The 19,935-nt window shown below is 39.8% G+C and overlaps 1 protein-coding gene across 3 annotated transcripts in view; it reads right to left on the reverse strand.

Annotated features, from left to right (window-relative positions):
• Nucleotides 1–19,935, reverse strand: part of Odad2 (outer dynein arm docking complex subunit 2) — a 193,809-nt gene that overhangs the window by 90,442 nt on the left and 83,432 nt on the right. For all 3 annotated transcript variants that reach the window (NM_001427763.1, XM_087590734.1, XM_087590735.1), the window contains 1 exon segment: nt 1,502–1,616. In NM_001427763.1, coding sequence (NP_001414692.1) covers nt 1,502–1,616 — 115 coding nt within the window.

Below are 19,935 nucleotides of genomic sequence, written 5' to 3' on the forward strand. Positions count from 1 at the left end.
GAATACAGCAAACACAGAGGCGAATGCCAGCAGCAAACCACTGAACTGAGAATAGGACCCCCGTTGAAGTAATCAGAGAAAGAACTGGAAGAGCTTGAAGGGGCTCGAGACCCCATATGTACAACAATGCCAAGCAACCAGAGCTTCCAGGGACTAAGCCACTACCTAAAGACTATACATGGACTGACCCTGGACTCTGACCTCATAGGTAGCAGTGAATATCCTAGTAAGAGCACCAGTGGAAGGGGAAGCCCTGGGTCCTGCTAAGACTGAACCCCCAGTGAACTAGATTGTTGGGGGGAGGGCGGCAATGGGGAGAGGATGGGGAGGGGAACACCCATAAAGAAGTGGAGGGGGAGGGGGATGTTTGCCTGGAAACCGGGTAAGGGAATAACACTCGAAATGTATATGAGAAATACTCAAGTTAATAAAAAAATTTTTTTGTTTGCATTTTAATAGAAATCATATTATACATTTACTGCAGCTTGCCTCTTGTTTTAATACATTTTACAAGATATTGCAACACTGCCAAACACATTAGATACATTTCTTTTGTATTACTGTGTTGTATAATACAATATTAATTATTAATCAGTTGCCCATTTTCCTCTAGGTGAATGCTTGAGATCTTTACCAGTTTTTTTTTCATTCATTTGTGCTGTGGTAAAAATATGGTTCAATAATCATTTTATAGCAGCAAAACCTAGTAACCCTCACAACTCCCCTTTTTCATATTTAGGATGATGATTTAGGTCACACTAAAGTTTTATAGAAATTAATTCTTTAATAATAAATTAAAACATTCAGTGGCAATGGTCTTTTAAGAGAAATTGGGAGATGTGCAGTAAAGATAAGAGAAGCGGGCCGGGTTTGCAGGCAAGTCCCTAAATCAGAGCGACTCAATCAGGGGGCTGTGGGGGTAAGGAGGATCTGCCTGTAAGCTGAGGTCGCCCTGGAAGCTGAGTAGGACTCTACCAAAGCATATTTTGGAGCACATATGAGACCCAGGTTCCATTTCAATGCCACAAAAAGAAAAGCAGGCTCAAAGAGATCTTTGAAAAAAACAAAATGTACAAATGCAAACTAAAGTAACTAATAAATGTTTTTCAACAAATAAATTTTTTGACCCTGACTTTAATATTATGTCACCTTTTCAAGGACACCTTGCTGTGGCTACTGCTATAACCCTGGGAAAACAGCCAAGGTCTCCCATTTTGTCCTTCTCATAAGCAACAGAAAATGTAATGTAGTCATTTTCTCATCTCCTAAAGGAAAAGAACAAAGCTACTTTGTGATCACCTTTTTCATGTTATCTACTTTCATGTGATATTTTTGAACAACCAAAAGAAAGCGTTACTAAAAGTCATTTACTATAAATATTTAGTCATCTTTTTCTACCAGATCAATCTGACCAAGAGTGAGTCCGAATAAATGAGTACCCTGTGCTGACACGACACAAATGTTTAGAAGTTCCAGAACAGACCAGTTCTATTTCATCTACCTTCGCATTTTCAATGCAGGGACAGAGCGCCCACGCTGCACTGGCCTTCACATCTGGGTGTGGGTTTTTGAGCAGAGACCACAATAAGCGAACTCCATCTAAGCGATCAATTATCCTGTGGAGAAGCCAAAAACAGTGGTGTGACCTGTTAAGCTGTAAGCAAACTGGATCATTCAAAGAGCCCCCCTAGTCACACAATTCTAGTTTGGGCCGAGACACTCTGTTGGGGTCTCTTTTAATCAATACTCGAAGAACAACAGGATGTATGCTGTGGAATGCTCAAGCCCTGTGATTCCAGCTTCAACCTTCTTGACTCAGTCAGCTTGCTGAATGACAATTATGATTTGTGTAAACTAAAACCAAGCCACACAACGTCTTAATTCGCTGTACAGACTGCCTCCATGTAAAACACTGGTTTCTTTCACATAATAGCATTTAACTCCCCAAAACAAAATATTTGTGCCTCAGAGTTGTGTAGTTAGTTATCTTCTTATGTGGCCTGTGTTTAGCTGACTTACCTTATGGCACGACATATTTCAAACTCCTTCAGCCTTAGTTTGGCATTAGGAATTAAAATCATCGCACTACCATGCATCATTTGTTGGGCACAAACAACACATAACTTGTTTTCCATTTGTTCCTTCCCAGCAAGCCTAGCACAGCCCACAGTATTGTAATCACTTAAACATACTATAATCAAAGTCTCTTCATAACTAGCTGTAAAACGAATTATCATCAGAGTCATCTCTGCACCATCTGTCTTCTGTTTATGTGTCAATCAGCCCAGGGAACAGAGCCTTGCAAGAAGGGCCACAGAGTGCTGGGGGGTGGAGGATGAGGCCAAACAAACCTTAATATCCTTCACAAGCATGGCTTTGTTCATGGGGGTGCACTAAACTCAAAACAGATGAGGAAAGATAAGGACTGTCCCAGTTCCTGTGACATTTAATCTCCGGTTGAGTTGAACACATGTAGTACTTAGCCCAAATAGACTAAATCGTAGCTTTTAAAACTCTATCAAATCTCCCTTTACAGTAGACGTTTTAAGAAACCTACATTTCTTTATTATTTGAGATGTTTCCCAGGGGAAGACATTATCCAACCATTCCAAGTGGCTTATGGGCCGCGTTGTGCAATGGGTGACACTAACAATCTTATAGCAAGATAGAAGCTGGCTTTTCTTCTCTCTCTCTTCAGAAATGAACTCTTAAAAAATAACTTCTTCTGAGATAATTCAGCACTAAAGGATGCTCGGTGCTTTTTCAGAGGACACAGGTTTAGTTCCTAGCACCGAAACTGGTAGCTCACAATTGTCTGCCTGTAACTCCAGTTCCAGCAGATCCACTGCTCTCTTCTGGAACACACCTGCCCACAAACATATAAGCATATGTCTATTCTTTAATTAACTAAAATTAAAAGTAAATAAGGAAGGAAGCAATCCAGAAGTCATTCTATGTTAACCACTAGCCTCCAAATGCCCACTCACATATGCACACTCAGGAGCATATACATACATGTATATATATGCATACATGTACACATACATATACATGCCTTGCACACATGTGTGCACACACATGCACACAGATATAAATCAGACGTCCTTCTCCCCAGACAAAATTTTACAATTAGCTACAAAAATTCACCCTTCGTTGTAGAAGTAGATCCACTGTCCCTCTTTCACTCAGTAGCCTCAGAAATTCCTCAGCTGCTTAGTTATAATGAATAAGGACTATGATCCATTCCTGGTGTCTTAAACGTCTCAGGAGGACAAGCGTAATAGCATGGTGTGAGGAAAATACCGAAACCACGCGCACACACGGGAACTGAGTCAAGAGACGCAAACCCCACAGGTTAGCCCCATCCCTCACCTGCCCCATCCTTGTTGACAATTGCTGACTCCACGCCCCCATCCCTTTGTCTGTCACCTGCTCCTTGTCTTCACTCTCTTCCCTCAGCTCTGTGGCAGAATCCACATGCCTCGCCTTGATATGTTCAGCCTCTCTCTACTCCCAATCCTACAATACATCCCTTGGAAGCCATGCTCAAGTTTCTGCACAAGCTCCCTGTGAACAGTGAGTGACCCAGGCATGTGTGTTCTGTCCCTACCTTGCTCCAGCCTATTGAGCAATTCACAGTCAAAGGAGTCTTTTAGGGCTAAGCCATCTCCAATGGCTTCCCGTTTGCCTGGGTAGTATTAAAGCCCTTATTCTGGGTTCAGTAATTTTGTTTAAGAAAGTAATTTATTCTTTCCAAATCTCTTATCCAAACAATTGCTCATAAAAGTCCATGATTGTTGACCAAACACTAAAGACTAGGCATTCAAAAATAATAAGTACATTCGACTTCCATTACCGGGGATGGCTGGGCTGATGAGAATAGGCTTCTCCTTGTGAGCCTCTGGCCCAAGCATTTCCACTAACTGATCTGGTAAATCCTGTTCCACGTATGTTTTAAAATGATAGCTCCTGAATAAACATGGTACAGCACTGTACCTCACTTTTAAACTAAGTTCATCAAACAAGTATTTGAAAGGCACAGAGCAGCTTTTGGTGCTTACAGATTCTGGGCACAGCTTCAGAACTTTTCTTAGGGGCATTTGATGACGTCATCATCACAATCCAAGGCGTAAAAAATGCACTAATGTGGGACAAACAGACCGTCAATGGACGATCTGTGTGTAGCGTAAGAGCTGAGGCCAGATGGCAGGTTGGAGCTGAGCATTCTGAGGCACCCTGTGGACACCAGCACGGGAGGCTGAGGTGGGAGTTACTCAAGACCCCGTGTAGTATTAATAATAAAGGCAGAATGTCACTTTTCTGACTTTAGCTAGAAAGATATGCTCTGAACAGCTCAGATATTTTCAGTGTTCTCATACATCCAAACCTCAGAGGATAAAAATCAAAGGATATTCATAATTTTTAAAGAATTTTTGTTTCACTATTAATTGTAGGAGACAGGTACACATGAGTGAAAGTGTCTTTGGAAACAAGAGCGACTCCCGGTGTCCTCGTTCTTGGGGTTGGGGATTTAGCTCAGGGGTTTAGCTAGCGCTTGCCTAGCAAGCACAAGGCCCTGGGTTCAGTCTCCAGCTCCAAAAAGAAAAAAATGGAAACAAGAGGCCCAGATCCACCCAGAGCTGGAACTATAGATGGGTGAGCCACTGTGAGTACTGGGAACTGATTTTAGTTCCTCTCCGAGAGCAGCATGTCCTCTTAACTGCTGAGCACTGCAGAATGTTCCAGCCCCTGTAATCTTGAGAGTACAGAATTCAACAACACAGATCTACAAAAGAGGACTGCTTACGTGCTAACTCTCTTTCAAGAAAGTGCAGTCTGGTGCAGGACTAGGAGCCATTGCTGGAGCAAGTTTGTGCATACGTACCAAGTGCACAGAGCCAATGCTCCTGTGGACCACAGGACAGCTGTTTGCCACTAGCAGGCCCAGTGTGATCCAATGCTCAGGGTCTCCGTGAAAAATCACCTGAGAATCTCAGACTTGGGAGACTGAAGCAGAAGGATCTGGAGATCCAGGCCAGCTTGGATTACACAAGAGACTCTGTCCCAGCATGATAGGTAGATCTGAGTTCTAGGTCAGCCTGGTCTACAAGGTGAGTTCCAGGACAACCAGGGCTATCAAAAGAAACCCTGTCTTGGAAAATAAAAGCCAAAAAAAGAATAATAAAAAAATAAAATAAAAAAGAAAGAGAAAGAAAGGAAGGAAGGAAGGAAGGAAGGAAGGAAGGAAGGAAGAATGAATAAGATAAACAAAAACCCTAAAAACCTCTTCTAGGGGTCTAATCCTTTTCTGGAGCCTCAGCACACTGCTTTGCCTGTAGTTCTATGCTCTCCCTGCTCAATAACTGGACAACCTTCCTGACAGCAGCACCATACAAGGCTCTCCATGCACAGGGCCCTGTGACCACACCTGAGGACACTGCTCAATCAGATCTGAAGTCTTTGCTTCTTTCTTTTTCAGGAAACCAGAAAAGCCTCTCCCAGCACAAGCACATTCCTTTGTAAACCTCCCACTTGCAAAGCACAGGCCTCCATTCTAACTCTAACCAGTAATTTTTTTTTAATTTGAAATTGTCTCTAGATTGAGCACATATTTACAAAGAATCTCTTTATGAGTTCATGGCTTCTTGTGGCGTGATGGTGGTCTCACGGGTGATATTAATTTAAATACCTCGCCATTTTCCATGTATCTACACCCTTTCTGTAGCTCTTAAATGGACTGTCAACTTGGTTTGACTTGGTTCCCAGTAGCGGTAACTCTCCTCATCCTTATAGCAAGGGACGTTTACCTTCATCGCTGACTTCACAGACGAAGCTGACATGTGCATTTTCAGAATCTTCTGCTTTGTGATGGAAATCAAATGGTTGGAGAATAATAGCTCTAGGGAGATGACTGGGCATTCAATTTCCAACGTTTAAGAAAAATTAATAGCAATACTGGGTTTGGTGGCACACAGCTGTAGCTCCAGTACTGGGAGATCAAGGCAAGAGGATTGGATGTTCAAGGTCATCTTCAGATGCATAGTGCATGATGAGGTACATGAGACCCTATCTCCACATCTCCTTCCCCAACAAAACACAGACAAATAAAACACGCAAATTTGAAAAAGATGCAGCTGCTTCAGTTTCCTGGTCTCCTGTGTTGTGTTAACATTACCAGGACTGAAAGATGTCTGGCTGGCTTCCTTGACCACCAAGACCACAGATATAAACAATTTGTTTTGTATCATGAGCATGGGTAAGACTAATGGTTCTTTCTGGGAAGAAATGTATTTTGAAACAACAATTTTGCATGTTTTATAATAACACAGTAAGAGAGGCTTCATCATCCAGCTTCCAAAGCTAAGCATACCAGTTAGTTACATTGGTGACCCTGGGAGCTCTCCACAGTGAATATGGGAATCCCTCTTTTCACTGGAAAGGTCACCCTGACAGGTGCTGTCTGAATAGCCCATCTGTATTTTGTAATTCTCATCTAACATAGTTACTTTATTGGAAATTGTGAAATAGAGCTCTTTCCCACTTTCTGTCTTCTGGCTAGAGCAGCTGACATTCTGGAGAATTCCCCTCATGGACCACAGCTTGCCTAAGTTCCCACAATGCAAGCTGAGTGCTCCATCTTCTGTCCTATGAGTGCTCCATCTTCTGTCCTGAGTGCTCATCTTCTGTCCTATGAGTGCTCCATCTTCTGTCCTATGAGTGCTCCATCTTCTGTCCTATGAGTGCTCCATCTTCTGTTCTGAGTGCTCCATCTTCTGTTCTATGAGTGCTCCATCTTCTGTCCTATGAGTGCTCCATCTTCTGTCCTATGAGTGCTCCATCTTCTGTTCTATGTGTGCTCCATCTTCTGTCCTATGAGTGCTCCATCTTCTGTTCTATGAGTGCTCCATCTTCTGTCCTATGAGTGCTCCATCTTCTGTCCTATGAGTGCTCCATCTTCTGTTCTGAGTGCTCCATCTTCTGTCCTGAGTGCTCCATCTTCTGTTCTATGAGTGCTCCATCTTCTGTTCTGAGTGCTCCATCTTCTGTTCTATGAGTGCTCCATCTTCTGTTCTATGAGTGCTCCATCTTCTGTCCTATAAGTGCTCCATCTTCTGTTATATGAGTGCTCCATCCTTCTGTTTTAGTGCACTTGTGGTAGAGCTGCAGCAGGCTTGCTGTCTTCCTAACTCTTCTTCATTACTTATATTTTACATTGTTGGCTCTATCACTTATTTACTTTGTGATCTTGAGCTTTAGCATATCTTCAGAATATGCTTCCATACCTCCAAACAACAAAATAATATTTTTCTTTTTTTATAACAAACTCTACCCACAATCTCTTTATTACTTGAATTTTCTTTAAGCAGCTTTTTCCCCTAGAGAAAAAACATCATTGATTTTATCCCAAAATGTACTGAATAGATATATAGACAGCTATTGCTGTACACATTATATAATATACATATACATATACTTGTCTTATCTATTGCCTATTCATATCTCTTCCTGTACCGTGTGAAGTTAACTTGTATAAAGACCTCTATAAACCCACTGAATAAGTGTTCCTTGATCTTGAAGAGCAATTTGTATAATTTAACTTTCTTCCCTCAATGTGTGTAAAGAGTAAATAAAAATTCTAGGCTAATAAAGCACTAATTATTAGAAATAAAGAATTCATGTGTTAGGCTTATAGCATACTGGTTCTGGCAAAGGAAGAGCATTGTGAATTTTCAGATAATTAAACTTTCAGATCCCCATGGAAAAAAAGAATGACTTTTCAAAGAGTAAAGTAATGACCAAAAAGGAGAGAGAAGAAACAGGAGCCAAGTGCCTGTGGTATGTTATTAAATAAAATAGTATATGTATAATTAGAATAGCAAGGAGGAGGAAATTGCTATTTGTGAAGGTAATAATTGAGATCATTCTAAAATTGATGGAAAACATCAATTCCCAGGTCGAAGGATCTCATTAAAACCCAAACAGAATGAACAACAATAATTGTTTAAAACCCATACCCATGTACACATAAATTGCGGAAATCCAAATACAAAGAGGCTTGAAGTTAACAAAGAAAATGGATTATGCCTGAGTCAGTCCTTACTAAAACAGCAGCAGCCAGATGCCGGACTGACTGCTAAACAGCAGAATCCCCAGAACGCTGCCGATTAAGAAGGTTAAATGTAAATGCTCTGGCAGACTGGTACTCCGTGCAAGCCTACTTCCTGCTTCATAGAGGTGGTTGTATTTTTCCATTGCACAAGTGGTAAGGGAGCTTCATGGGGCTCCTTTAAGAGGCCCTGCTTCCATTCATGAAGACTCCAAACTCATGATATAGCCACTTCCCATGTCCCACCATCAAATGCCCTCATACTGGGGATTAGATTTCAACATCTAAATTTGGAGGGACACAAACATTAAGTCTGAGGACATTACGGATAAAGAACGACGTACATAAAATCTGGTCTCTCGATGGAACAAGGGAAAGAAGGCATCAGGGTGACATTTATAAACTATGGGAGAAAATTATCAAGTTAGACTTCTATATTGAGTGAAAAATATCCTCCAAAAATGATGGTGAAAATTCCTTGCCCTTGCCCGAGCCCTGTAGCACAATGAAGGCTCAGTGAGCAGTCATCAAGAGTAGAGGGCAGCATAGCCACAGCCCAGCACAGGGTCAGAACCGAGAGTGATGCTGTGGGCATCTCTTGAGCATAGGAGAAAATAGTTATGAAGTCTCAGATTCTAGACAGTGGGATTAAATGAAGCTTTGGAAATAAAGCCAAGGAAGAAATAACCTGAGTAACGAGGAAGACATTACTGAGAGCTGACTGAGATGCCTGGACACGGTGAAGGGAGTGCAAACATGGTGGAGAAACCTGCTGTGGGACACCAGAGGCTGAGCTGGGTGAGGGAAACAGAAACAGTATGAAGTATCCGAGGCTGAACAGGAGACTAGAAAGAACGTCTAGTATCTGGACAATCCATCATGGTAGCCGTGATTTGAATGTGAAATGTCTCCCAAAGGCATGGTCCCATGAATCGTCAGAGGTGAAGATTTGGGAAAGCGACAAGTTTATAAGGGCTCTGACCCAACTGATGGATTAGTCATGTGACAGCATTATTCGAGGTAATGGGGTCTATTTGGAGACATTAGATGACAGGGCGCAGGTCAATGAAGGGTACGCCTTGTCCAGGAGGACCCTCTCCTCCCTGGTTTCCTTTCCCTGGCTCGCCTTTCTCTTTCCTGGCACCGTGAAATAGGCAGCTTTGCTCCACGGTGCGGCCTGTGCCATGCTGCTGAATTTCACAATAGCTTAAAACGCAGTGGAGACAGCTCTGGAACCCGAGAGCCAAAGTAAACTTTTCCACTTTTAAATTCTTTTTCTCAGGAATTTTGTCACTACAACAAAAACCTGAATAACTTCAGGGTGAGTCAGCGCCCAGAACAGCTGCAAAGGCTGGAGCTGTGGAAGACTGGAAGATCTGGAGGTGCGGGGAGAACTAGCAGAGGAAGATGAAGAAGGGCTCATACTGGCCAAGGAGGAGAACTACAAACAGAGAAATTAGAGCACACAGAAGTGTAACTATGATTTTAAAAAGGTACAAATCCTTTCTCAGGAGTTTGTGAAGTAAAAGTTTTAATAATATAAATATAGAGAATACCAAACAAAACACTTATCTGGTCTGACTCAATATTTATTTTTATTGTTTCATTCAGTTGGGATTGAACCAACCCCCTGTCCAGGTCCTTGCTTATGTTCCTGAGTGAGCTGATACTCAGCTACATCCTCGACCCTAATCAATTCTTAAATGATAGTCAAGTGTATATTTATAAAAAGTGACCATCTCCCTGGGCAACGAAACTAAAACTGAAAGAAAAAAAAAAACCCCTGAAATCACAGAAATTGTATTCCCTTACTGGTTTAAACAGGAATTGGTAACAAATATGGAAAATACAGAAATTTTAGAAATTAAGCAACAGTTAATTTCTATGTGCAAGAAAAATATCCAATGGAAGTATCAGAGATAGCAAAGAGAAATGAGCAGACTTATGCTTATTACAGCACTGTGTACAGGGTACTGGACAGTGCACAGTGGTTAGATAGGAAAACAACAGCCTCTGTCGGCTGGTGAATACTATTCTGCTACAGAAAGAACAAAAGCCTGAAATATTCCATCAACACAGATGGAAATATGGGGAATTATATTAAAGGCAACAAGGCAGATGAAACAAGTTATTACTTGTCTCACCCATTTATAGAAAAACACCTAAAAATAGTGTCTTCAAACATTACAGAATGGTAATACAGGGGATGCAGGAGGGGATTACAGAGAAACCAGTCAGGCGAGAAGAATGAGTTCTAATCTTCAGTGAGGACTGTATCATTTACAATAATTCAATATGTGTTTTACGAAAAAGGAAAGTTTCTCTCTGTTCAACTCTTCTAACACTAAGAAGCGACACATACTCAAGAGATGGAGATGACAGCTAGGGCTTCAGGCTGGAGAGGCGGTCAGTGATTGAGAACAATTGTTGGTCTTGCAGAGGACCTGGTTTGGGTTCCTAGTACCCATATGGCAGCTTGTAAACATTTGTAACGCCAGGTTGAAGAGATCTAACACTTTCTTCTGAAATCCCCAGGCACCAGGCACAGACGTGGTGCATAGATATACATCCAGGCAAAACACTCATGTACAAAAATAAAATAGATCTCAAAAAGAATTTTTAAATAATTTTCCTGACTTCAGTACTATACATTGTTGTGTCACCAATAATATAATCCAGAAACATTTACAATCATTGTATGTCTATATACTTTCTTGAACCTTAGGGATTTTAAATAGAAAATAACGGTAAATATTTTGAGGTCGATGAAAATCAAAACGACTATTGAGCACTCAGCCCCAAATGGATAATCTATATCAGACATGAACACACATGCACATGTTCATACATATACATGAAACTCAGGGAGCATCACAGAAGAAGAGATGGATATAATTTAAATGCCAATTAGATGGCAAGAAGTATCATGAAATTCTACTATCCAGATACGATACAGCAGTTGCAGCCATGGACACAAGCATCTACAGAAACATGCATAATATTTAGGCTTCTAGCTTCCTACCATGAATAGGGAAAGTACCCATAAGCCCACATGTGTCCTGGGGTGTTATTATTGACTTTAATCGAATAAAGAGAGACTATCATTTTGTATAAAAGTGTAGCCACTAGAGTCCAATTGGGATTATATAGAAAGAAGAAAAGATACCAGAAGGTGTGAGGAAAAGTCATTATAATATGTTGTACATGTATATGAAATTGTTAAAAACCAAAAAAAAAAAAAAAAAAGGTGACTCCTTAGGTTTCTAAACTAGAATCATTTGGAAGAAGTCTAGGAAATTCCATCAGGGAGAGAGCTGGATCCTCAGAAGTGTGGACAATCCTGAGAAATCAGAAGAGATTATTCTCTGCCCATATTCCCAAGCCAAAAGGAAATCGCCTAGTTCTATCTGTGCCCCTTAGGCATAGGGAACTAGGAGCAATGAGGGGCAGGATCATTCGGGTTTCTGCCTGTATCAAGAGCTGAAAGCCAGTTGCCAGGAGCACCTACATACCTGAGAGCAGAGCTCTCTATTCCCTGATCTTGCTGAAAGAAAACAGGTCTACAGGAGTGCTGACACACAGGCTTACAGGAGGATCAAGCCACTGTCAGAGACATCAAGACAAGCTAACACTAGAGACAACCTGATGGCAAGAGGCAAGCTCAGGAACCTAAGCAACAGAAACTAAGACTACTTGGCATCATCAGAGCCCAGTTCTCCCACCAAAGCAAATACTGGATATCCAAACACACCAGAAAAGCAAGATTTAGATTTAAAACACAATTTATAATGATGATGGAAGACTTTAAGAAGGAAATAAATAACTCCCTTCAAGAAATACAGGACAACACAAGTAGAAGTAAACAAGTAGAAGCCCTTAAAGAGGAAACACAAAAATCCCTTAAAGAATTACAGGAAAACACAACAAAAAAGGTGAAGAAATGAAAAAAAATGTACAGAATTAAAAAATGGAAATAGCAACAATAAAGAAAGCACAAAGGGAGACAACGCTGGAGATAGAAAACCTAAAAATGAGATCAGGAGTCATAGACAAAAGCATCACCAACAGAATATAAGAAATAGAAGAGAGAATCTAGGGGCAGAAGATATCATAGAAAACATTGACATAAAAGTCAAAGAAAATGTAAAACGCAAAAAGCTTCTAGCCAAAAACATCCAGGATATGCAAGACACAATGAGAAGATCAAACCTAAGGATAATAGGTAGAGAAGAGACTGAAGACTCCCAACTTGAAGGGCCAGTAAATATCTTCAACAAAATAAAAGAAGAAAATTTCCCTAACCTCAAGAAAGAGATACCCATAGACATATAAGAAGCCTACAGAACTCCAAATAGATTGGATCAGAGAAGAAACTCCTCCTGTCACATAATAGGCAAAACACCAAATGCACAAAACAAAGAAAGAATATTAAAAGCAGTAAGGGAAAATTGTCAAGTAACATATAAAGGCAGACCTATCAGAATTACAATAGACTTTTCAACAGAGACTATGAAACCCAGAAGATTCCAGGCAGATGTCATACAGACACTAAGAGAACACAAATGCTAGCCCAGGCTACTATTTCCAGCAAAATTCTCAATTAGCATAGGTGGAGAAACCAAGATATTCCATGACAAAACTAAATTTAAACAATAACTTTCAAGAAATCCAGCCTTACAAAGGATAATAGATGGAAAACTCCAACACAAGGAGGGAAACTAAACCCTAGAAAAAGCAAGAATGTAATCTCTTTGCAACAAAACCAAAAGAAGAGAGACACACAAACATAATTCCACCTCTAAATATTAACAGGAAGAAACAATCACTATTCCTTAATATCTCTCAACATCAATGGACTCAATTCCCCAATAAAAAGACATAAACTAACAGACTAGGTACGTAAAGAGAACCCATCATTTTGCTGCATACAAGAAACACACCTTAAAGACAAAGACATTACCTCAGAGTAAAAGGCTGGGAAACAACTTTCAAAGGAAAGGTCCAAAGAAACAAGCTGGAGGGGCCATTCTAATACTGAATAAAATCGACTTTCAACCAAAAGTCATCAAAAAAGATAAGGAAGGACACTTCATATTCATCAAAGGAAAAATCCACCAAGATGAACTCTTAATCCTAAATATCTAATGCTCCAAATGCAAGGGCACCTACTAAAAGAAACCTTACTAAAGCTCAAAGCACACATTGCACACCATTCTCATCACAGAAATTAAACAGAGACATAGAGAAACTAACAGAAGTTATGAACAAAATGCACTTAACATATTTCATCCTAAAACAAAAGGATACACCTTCTTCTCAGCACCTCATGATACCTTCTCCAAAATTGATCATATAATCATTCACAAAACAGGACTAAACAGATATAAGGAGATTGAAATAATCCCATGCATCCTATCAGATCACCATGGACTAAGGTTGGTCTTCAATAATAACAATTACAACAGAAAGCTCATATATACAAGGAAGTTGGACAATGCTCTACTCACTGATAACTTGGTCAAAGAAGAAATAATAAAGGAACTAAAGATTTTTTGGAATTTAATGAAAATGAAGGCACAACATACACAAACTTATGGAACACAATGAAAGCAGTGTTAAGAGGAAAACTCATAGCTCTGAAGGCCTCCAAAAATAAACAGGAGAGAGCATACATCAGCAGCTTGACAGCACACCTCAAAGCTCTAGAACAAAAAGAAGCAAATACACCCAAGAGGAGTAGAAGGTAGGAAATAATCAAACTCAGACCTGAAATCAACCAAGTAGAAACAAAAAGGACTATACAAAGAATCAACAAAACCAGGAGCTGGGTTATTTGAGAAAATCAACAAGATAGATAATAAACCCTTAGTCAGACTAACCAGAGGGCACAGAGAGTGTATCCAAATTAATAAAATTCAAAATGAAAAGGGAGACTTGACAACAGAATCTGAGAAAATTCAAAAAATCATCAGATCCTACTACAAAAGCCTATACTCAACAAAGCTGGAAAATCTGGAGGAAGTGGACAATTTTCTAGGCAAATACCAGGTACCAAAGTTAAATCAGGAACAGATAAATCATCTAAACAACCCCATAACTCCTAACGAAATAGAGGCAGTTATTAAAAGTCTCCCAACCAAAAAGAGCCCAGGACCAGACGGGTGTAGTGCAGAATTCTATCAGACCTTCATAGAAGACCTCATACCAAAAGTGTCCAAATTATTCCACAAAATAGAAACAGACAGAGCACTACCAAATTCCTTCTATGAAGCCACACTCTTACACCTAAACCACACAAAGACCCAACAAAGAAAGAGAACTTCAGACCAATTTCCCTTATGAATATCGATGCAAAATTACTCAATAAAATTCTCACAAATCGATTCCAAGAACACATCAAAACAATCATCCATCATGATCAAGTAGGCTTCATCCCAGGGATGCAGGGATGGTTTAATATATGGAAAACCATCAACATAATCCACTACATAAACAAACTGAAAGAACAAAACCACATGATAATTTCATTAGATGCTGAGAAAGCATTTGACAAAATTCAACACCCCTTCATGATAAAAGTCCTGGAAAGATCAGGAATTCAAAGCCCATACCTAAACATAGTAAAAACAATATATAGCAAACCAGTAGCTAACATTAAACTAATTGGAGAGAAACTTGAAGCAATCCCACTAAAATCAGGGACTAGACAAGACTGCCCACTCTCCCCCTACTTATTCAATATAGTACTCAAAGTCATAGCCAGAGCAATCAGAAAATGAAAGGAGGTCAAAGGATACAGATTGGAACAGAAGAAGTCAAAATATCACTATTTGCAGATGATATGATAGCATAATTAAGTGACCCCAAAAGTTCTACCAGAAAACTCCTAAACATGATAAACCACTTGAGCAAAGTGGCTGGGTATAAAATTAACTCAAACAAATCAGTAACCTTCCTCTACTCAAAGGATAAATAGGCTGAGAAGGAAATTAGGGAAAAATGACACCCTTCACAATTGTCCCAAATAATATAAAATACCTCGGCGTGACTTTAACCAAGCAAGTGAAAGATCTGTATGACAAGAACTTCGTCTCTGAAGAAATAAGTTGAAGATCTCAGAAGATAGAAAGACCACCCATGCTCATGGATTGAGAGGATTAATAAAGTAAAAATGGCCATTTTGCCAAAAGCAGCTACAGTTTCAATGCAATCCCCATCAAAATTCCTATGCAATTCTTCATAGAATTAGAAAGAGCAATTTGCAAGTTCATTTGGAATAACAAAAAACCCAGGATAGCAAAAACTATATTCAAAAATAAAAGAACTTCTGGGGGCATCACTATCCTTGACCTCAAGCAGTATTACAGAGCAATAGTCATAAAAACTGTATGGTATTGGTACAGAGACAGACAGATAGATCAGTGGAATATGATTGAAGGCCCAGAAATGAACCCACACACCTATGGTCACTTGGGAAAAAGATAGCATTTTCAACAAATGGTACTGGTTCAACTAGAGGTCAGCATGTAGAAGAATGCAAATCGATTCATTCTTACTGCCCTGTGCAAAGCTTAAGTCTAAGTGGATCAAGGACCGCCACATCAAACCAGATACACTCAAACTAATAGAAGAAAAAGTGGGGAAGAGTCTTGAACACATGTGCACTGGGGAAAATTTCCTGAACAAAATACCAATGGCTTATGCTTTAAGATCAAGAATCGACCAATGGGACCTTATAAAACTGCAAAGCTTCTGTAAGGCAAAGGACACTGTTGTTAGGACAAAATGGCAACCAACAGATTGGGAAAAGATCTTTACCAAACATACAACTGATAGAGGGCTAATATCCAAAATATAGAAAGAACGCAAGAAGTTAGACTCCAGAGAGCCAAATAATCCCATTAAAAATGGGGTACAGAGCTAAACAAAGTATTCTCAGCTGAGGAATATTGAATGGCTGAGAAGTATCTAGAAAAATGCTCAACATCCTCAGTCATCAGGGAAATGCAAATCTAAACAATCCTGAGATTCAACCTCACACCAGTGAGAATGGCTAAAATAAAAAACTCAGGTGACAGCAGATGCTGGTGAGGATGTGGAGAAAGAGGAACACTCCTCCATTGTTGGAGGGATTGCAGACTGGTTCAACCACTCTGGAAATCAGTCTGGAGGTTCCTCAGAAAAGTGGACATTCCACTACCTGAGGACCCAACTATACCTCTCCTGAGCATTTACCTAAAAGCTGCTCCAACATACAACAAAGACACATGCTCCACTATGTTCATAGCAGCCTTATTTATAATAGCCAGAAGCTGGAAAGAACCCAGATGCCCTTCAACAGAGGAATGCATACAGAAAATGTGGTACATCTACACAATGGAGTACTACTCAACTATCAAAAACAATGACTTCATGAAATTTATATGCAAATGGATTGAGCTAGAAAATATCATCCTGAGTGAAGTAACCCAATCACAGAAAAACACACATTGTATGCACTCACTGATAAGTGGATATTAGCCCAAAACCTCGAATTACCCAAGATACAATCCACAGACCACGTGAAGCTCAAGAAAAAAGATGACCATAGTGTGGATGCTTTACTCCTTCTTAAAACGGGGAGCAAAAATATTCGTAGCAGGGGATCTGGAGACAAAGTTTGGAGCAGAGACTGAAAGAATAGCCATCAGAGTCTGTCCCATACATATATACATATATACATCATATACATAGACATAGACATAGACATAGACATAGACATAGACATAGACATAGACATAGACATAGACATAGACATAGACATAGACATAGACATAGACATAGACATAGACATATATATATCTCCACCAAAAGTAGTAAGATTGATGAACCTATGAAATGCATGCTGACAGGATCAGATATAGATGTCTCCGAGAGACACAGCCAGAACATATCAAATACAGAGGGGAATGCTAGCAGCAAACCACTGAACTGAAAAAAGGACCCCTGTTGGAGAAAATAGAGAAAGGATTGAAAGAGCTCAAGGGGCTTGCAACCCCATAAGAACAACAATGCCAACCAACCAGAGCTCCCAGGGACTAAACCATTACCCAAAGACCATACATGGACTCACCCATGGCTCCAACTACATATGTAGCAAAGGATGGCCTTCTTTGGCACCAATGGAAAGAGAAGCCCTTGGTCTTGCCAAGGTTGGACCCCCAGTTTAGGGGTATGTTTGGTAGGGGGGAAGGGGGATGGATGTGGAGTGAAGAGGTGGGATAAGGGGCTTATGTCTGGGAAACTGGGAAAGGGAATAACATTTGAAATGTAAATTCAAAAAAATCCAATAAAAAAAAAGAAGAAAAAAGTTAAGTGTATCATGAGCCTTCCAGAAAAGAGAGACAATTAAGCTAATAAATTAAACAAATAAAATGAACATATTTCTTGATAAACAGAAGTTTAAACTTACAACTATGGAGAAAAGACTTTAAAATAATTACTAATAACAGTAACATAAACATACTTAGAAAAGCACATTTTCTACATTAATAGCTGTAAATATTACTATGATAAACTACACATCTAAATTAAAGGAGAGACTATACACCATCTACCTCAATGCCATCTCAGTGAAACAGTGAAACTGGCTTCACTTTTAACCTCTTTGGCCTGGGCAGCAGAGACGAGAGATACTCGCTTTGCTGCAGCTATGGCTGTAAGGTGACCACCTTCAGAAGCTGACCTGCAGCCTTACCAAGCACAAGAGAAAGTTTGACTGAGTGCCAAGGCTGGGCGGCCAAACGCTGCTGGGCAAATGTGGTATCTGAGTAGTGTCTATTATAGACTCAGACACAGATCCTTCAAAGGAGAATCCCTTGTGGCTGCTGCTGTATCCAACTCATTTTAAGGGCTTCAAAAATTAAGTTTCTTCGTATTTCCACAAATTAATAGTAATTCACAACAATAGTTATTAAAAGTACACAATTTTATAAAAATTTAGATAAAATGATGAAAAAGTTTAGCTAGAAACCCAAACCATAGCCTGAAGCATCTCAAAGAGTTGCAAGATTTATAATACTTATTACAAAGCTATAGAGACCAAAACAGTGTGGCCCTGGAACAAAAAAGAGAAAATAAGTCATTGGGAAAGGAGGGACATAGTTTCTCTACTTGTTTAAGCATCACCCTGCATAATGTCTAAAACGTAACAGAAATATAATGAGACAATATAATCATGAGTCAATGTACATGAGTTACAAAAATGTAAAAAGCCAGCCAATTGAATATAAGAAAACTGGGGCACAACTACATGGGGCCTTTCCATCAACAAACTACATCACTGCAAAGGCTTCATCACTGACAGTCACCTTCACAAATGACACTGGGACAGCAGGGTGTTGTATGAAAAGTTAACATTGTCCTCTTTGATTCCAAATAAAAAATTAGCTCATTTCTAAATGATCATGTCCACTAGCCATAAAATTAAAAAATAATAAGTTCAACTGTATCAAATTACAAATTTCTATGTAAAAAGCAGTGTGAGTATTCAATGACACTTATGTATAGTAATGTATTTGGATCCCAAATAAATAAAGGACTTGTTCAAAAGCATTTACATGTGAGTAACAAGTTACTTGATATCATTATTGGAAGATTAAAAATGAACTTGACATACAGCATATCATTTCATCCAATTGGAGTAATTTAAAACAATACTAACTTTTTGACACAGTGCAAGGACTGTATAATTCTACAAACACTTTCTAACAATTAAATGTCTGTTCCACAACAGAATGCCACACTGTGAATGTACAAAATGACCTAACAGGGTTTGTCAGGTCCAGCATAACAACTGATTTAAAAAGATTAGTAAACTTTTGGGGGTGAAGATCATGTTCTGCATCTGCTGTTGGCTTGGGGGGCTGGCTGAATTTACACAGCTGTTAAAATTCATCAACCTGAATAATTTAGCATAAAACAACCCATCACTTTGGAACAACAACAAAAACAAAACCATCATGAACTATAATCTTTCTCTCACACATCCTTGGACTAGAAACACAGTCCATCTGTAGAGCTACTTTCTTAAAAATAGCAAGACTAAAAGGGCAAGAAAGGAGAAAACAGCAGATAGGAGTCTGGCTTGTCCCTATGGCAGACTGTGATAGAGTCAGTGAGAGTAAGGACAATGACCTTTGCTTCCCTTCCCAATAACAGACTAACACGTTCACTTGTGTGGTGCACCTTCCTTTGTACACATCCTGCTTCACAGGTTAAGGACAGTTTTGTTTCACTTTGTAAATGTCTTCTGTAATGAGGAAGAATACTAAGCCGTCTACTTATACAACTACTGACCTATACACTGTGTTTAATGTGGAGAAATCCCACCTATTCAGTCCTCAAGTTGAAAATGCCTAGCGCTTCTTTGGAAAGGAAATTGTCAAAGCTACAGAGATGGCTCTGCCGTTAAGAGTGCTTGCTCTCTTCCAGAGGACCCGTGCAGATCCTAGCACCCACATCCGGTGGCTCTCGAATGCCTGTGGTTCACTCCCTCCACTGGAATCTGAAAGCATCTTCTGACCTCTGTAGATACACACACACACACACACACACACACACACACACACACACACACACACACACTAAAAAATGTAAATATTTTTAAAGAAAACAAAATTTGGACTGGAGAGATTGCTCAGTGGTTAAGAGCAAGTGGATAAGGGCGGCTCTCCCAGCGTACCTAGGTTTAATTCCCAGCACCCAGGAGGCAGTTTACAATAGTCTATAGCCAAATTCTATGGAATTTGATTCCTTTTCTAATTCTCTCTCAGCACCAGACTCACAAG

The sequence above is a fragment of the Rattus norvegicus genome, chromosome 17 (genome assembly GCF_021556685.1).
Source record: "Rattus norvegicus strain SHRSP/BbbUtx chromosome 17, alternate assembly SHRSP_T2T, whole genome shotgun sequence".
In the NCBI taxonomy this organism is placed as follows: Eukaryota; Metazoa; Chordata; class Mammalia; order Rodentia; family Muridae; genus Rattus; species Rattus norvegicus.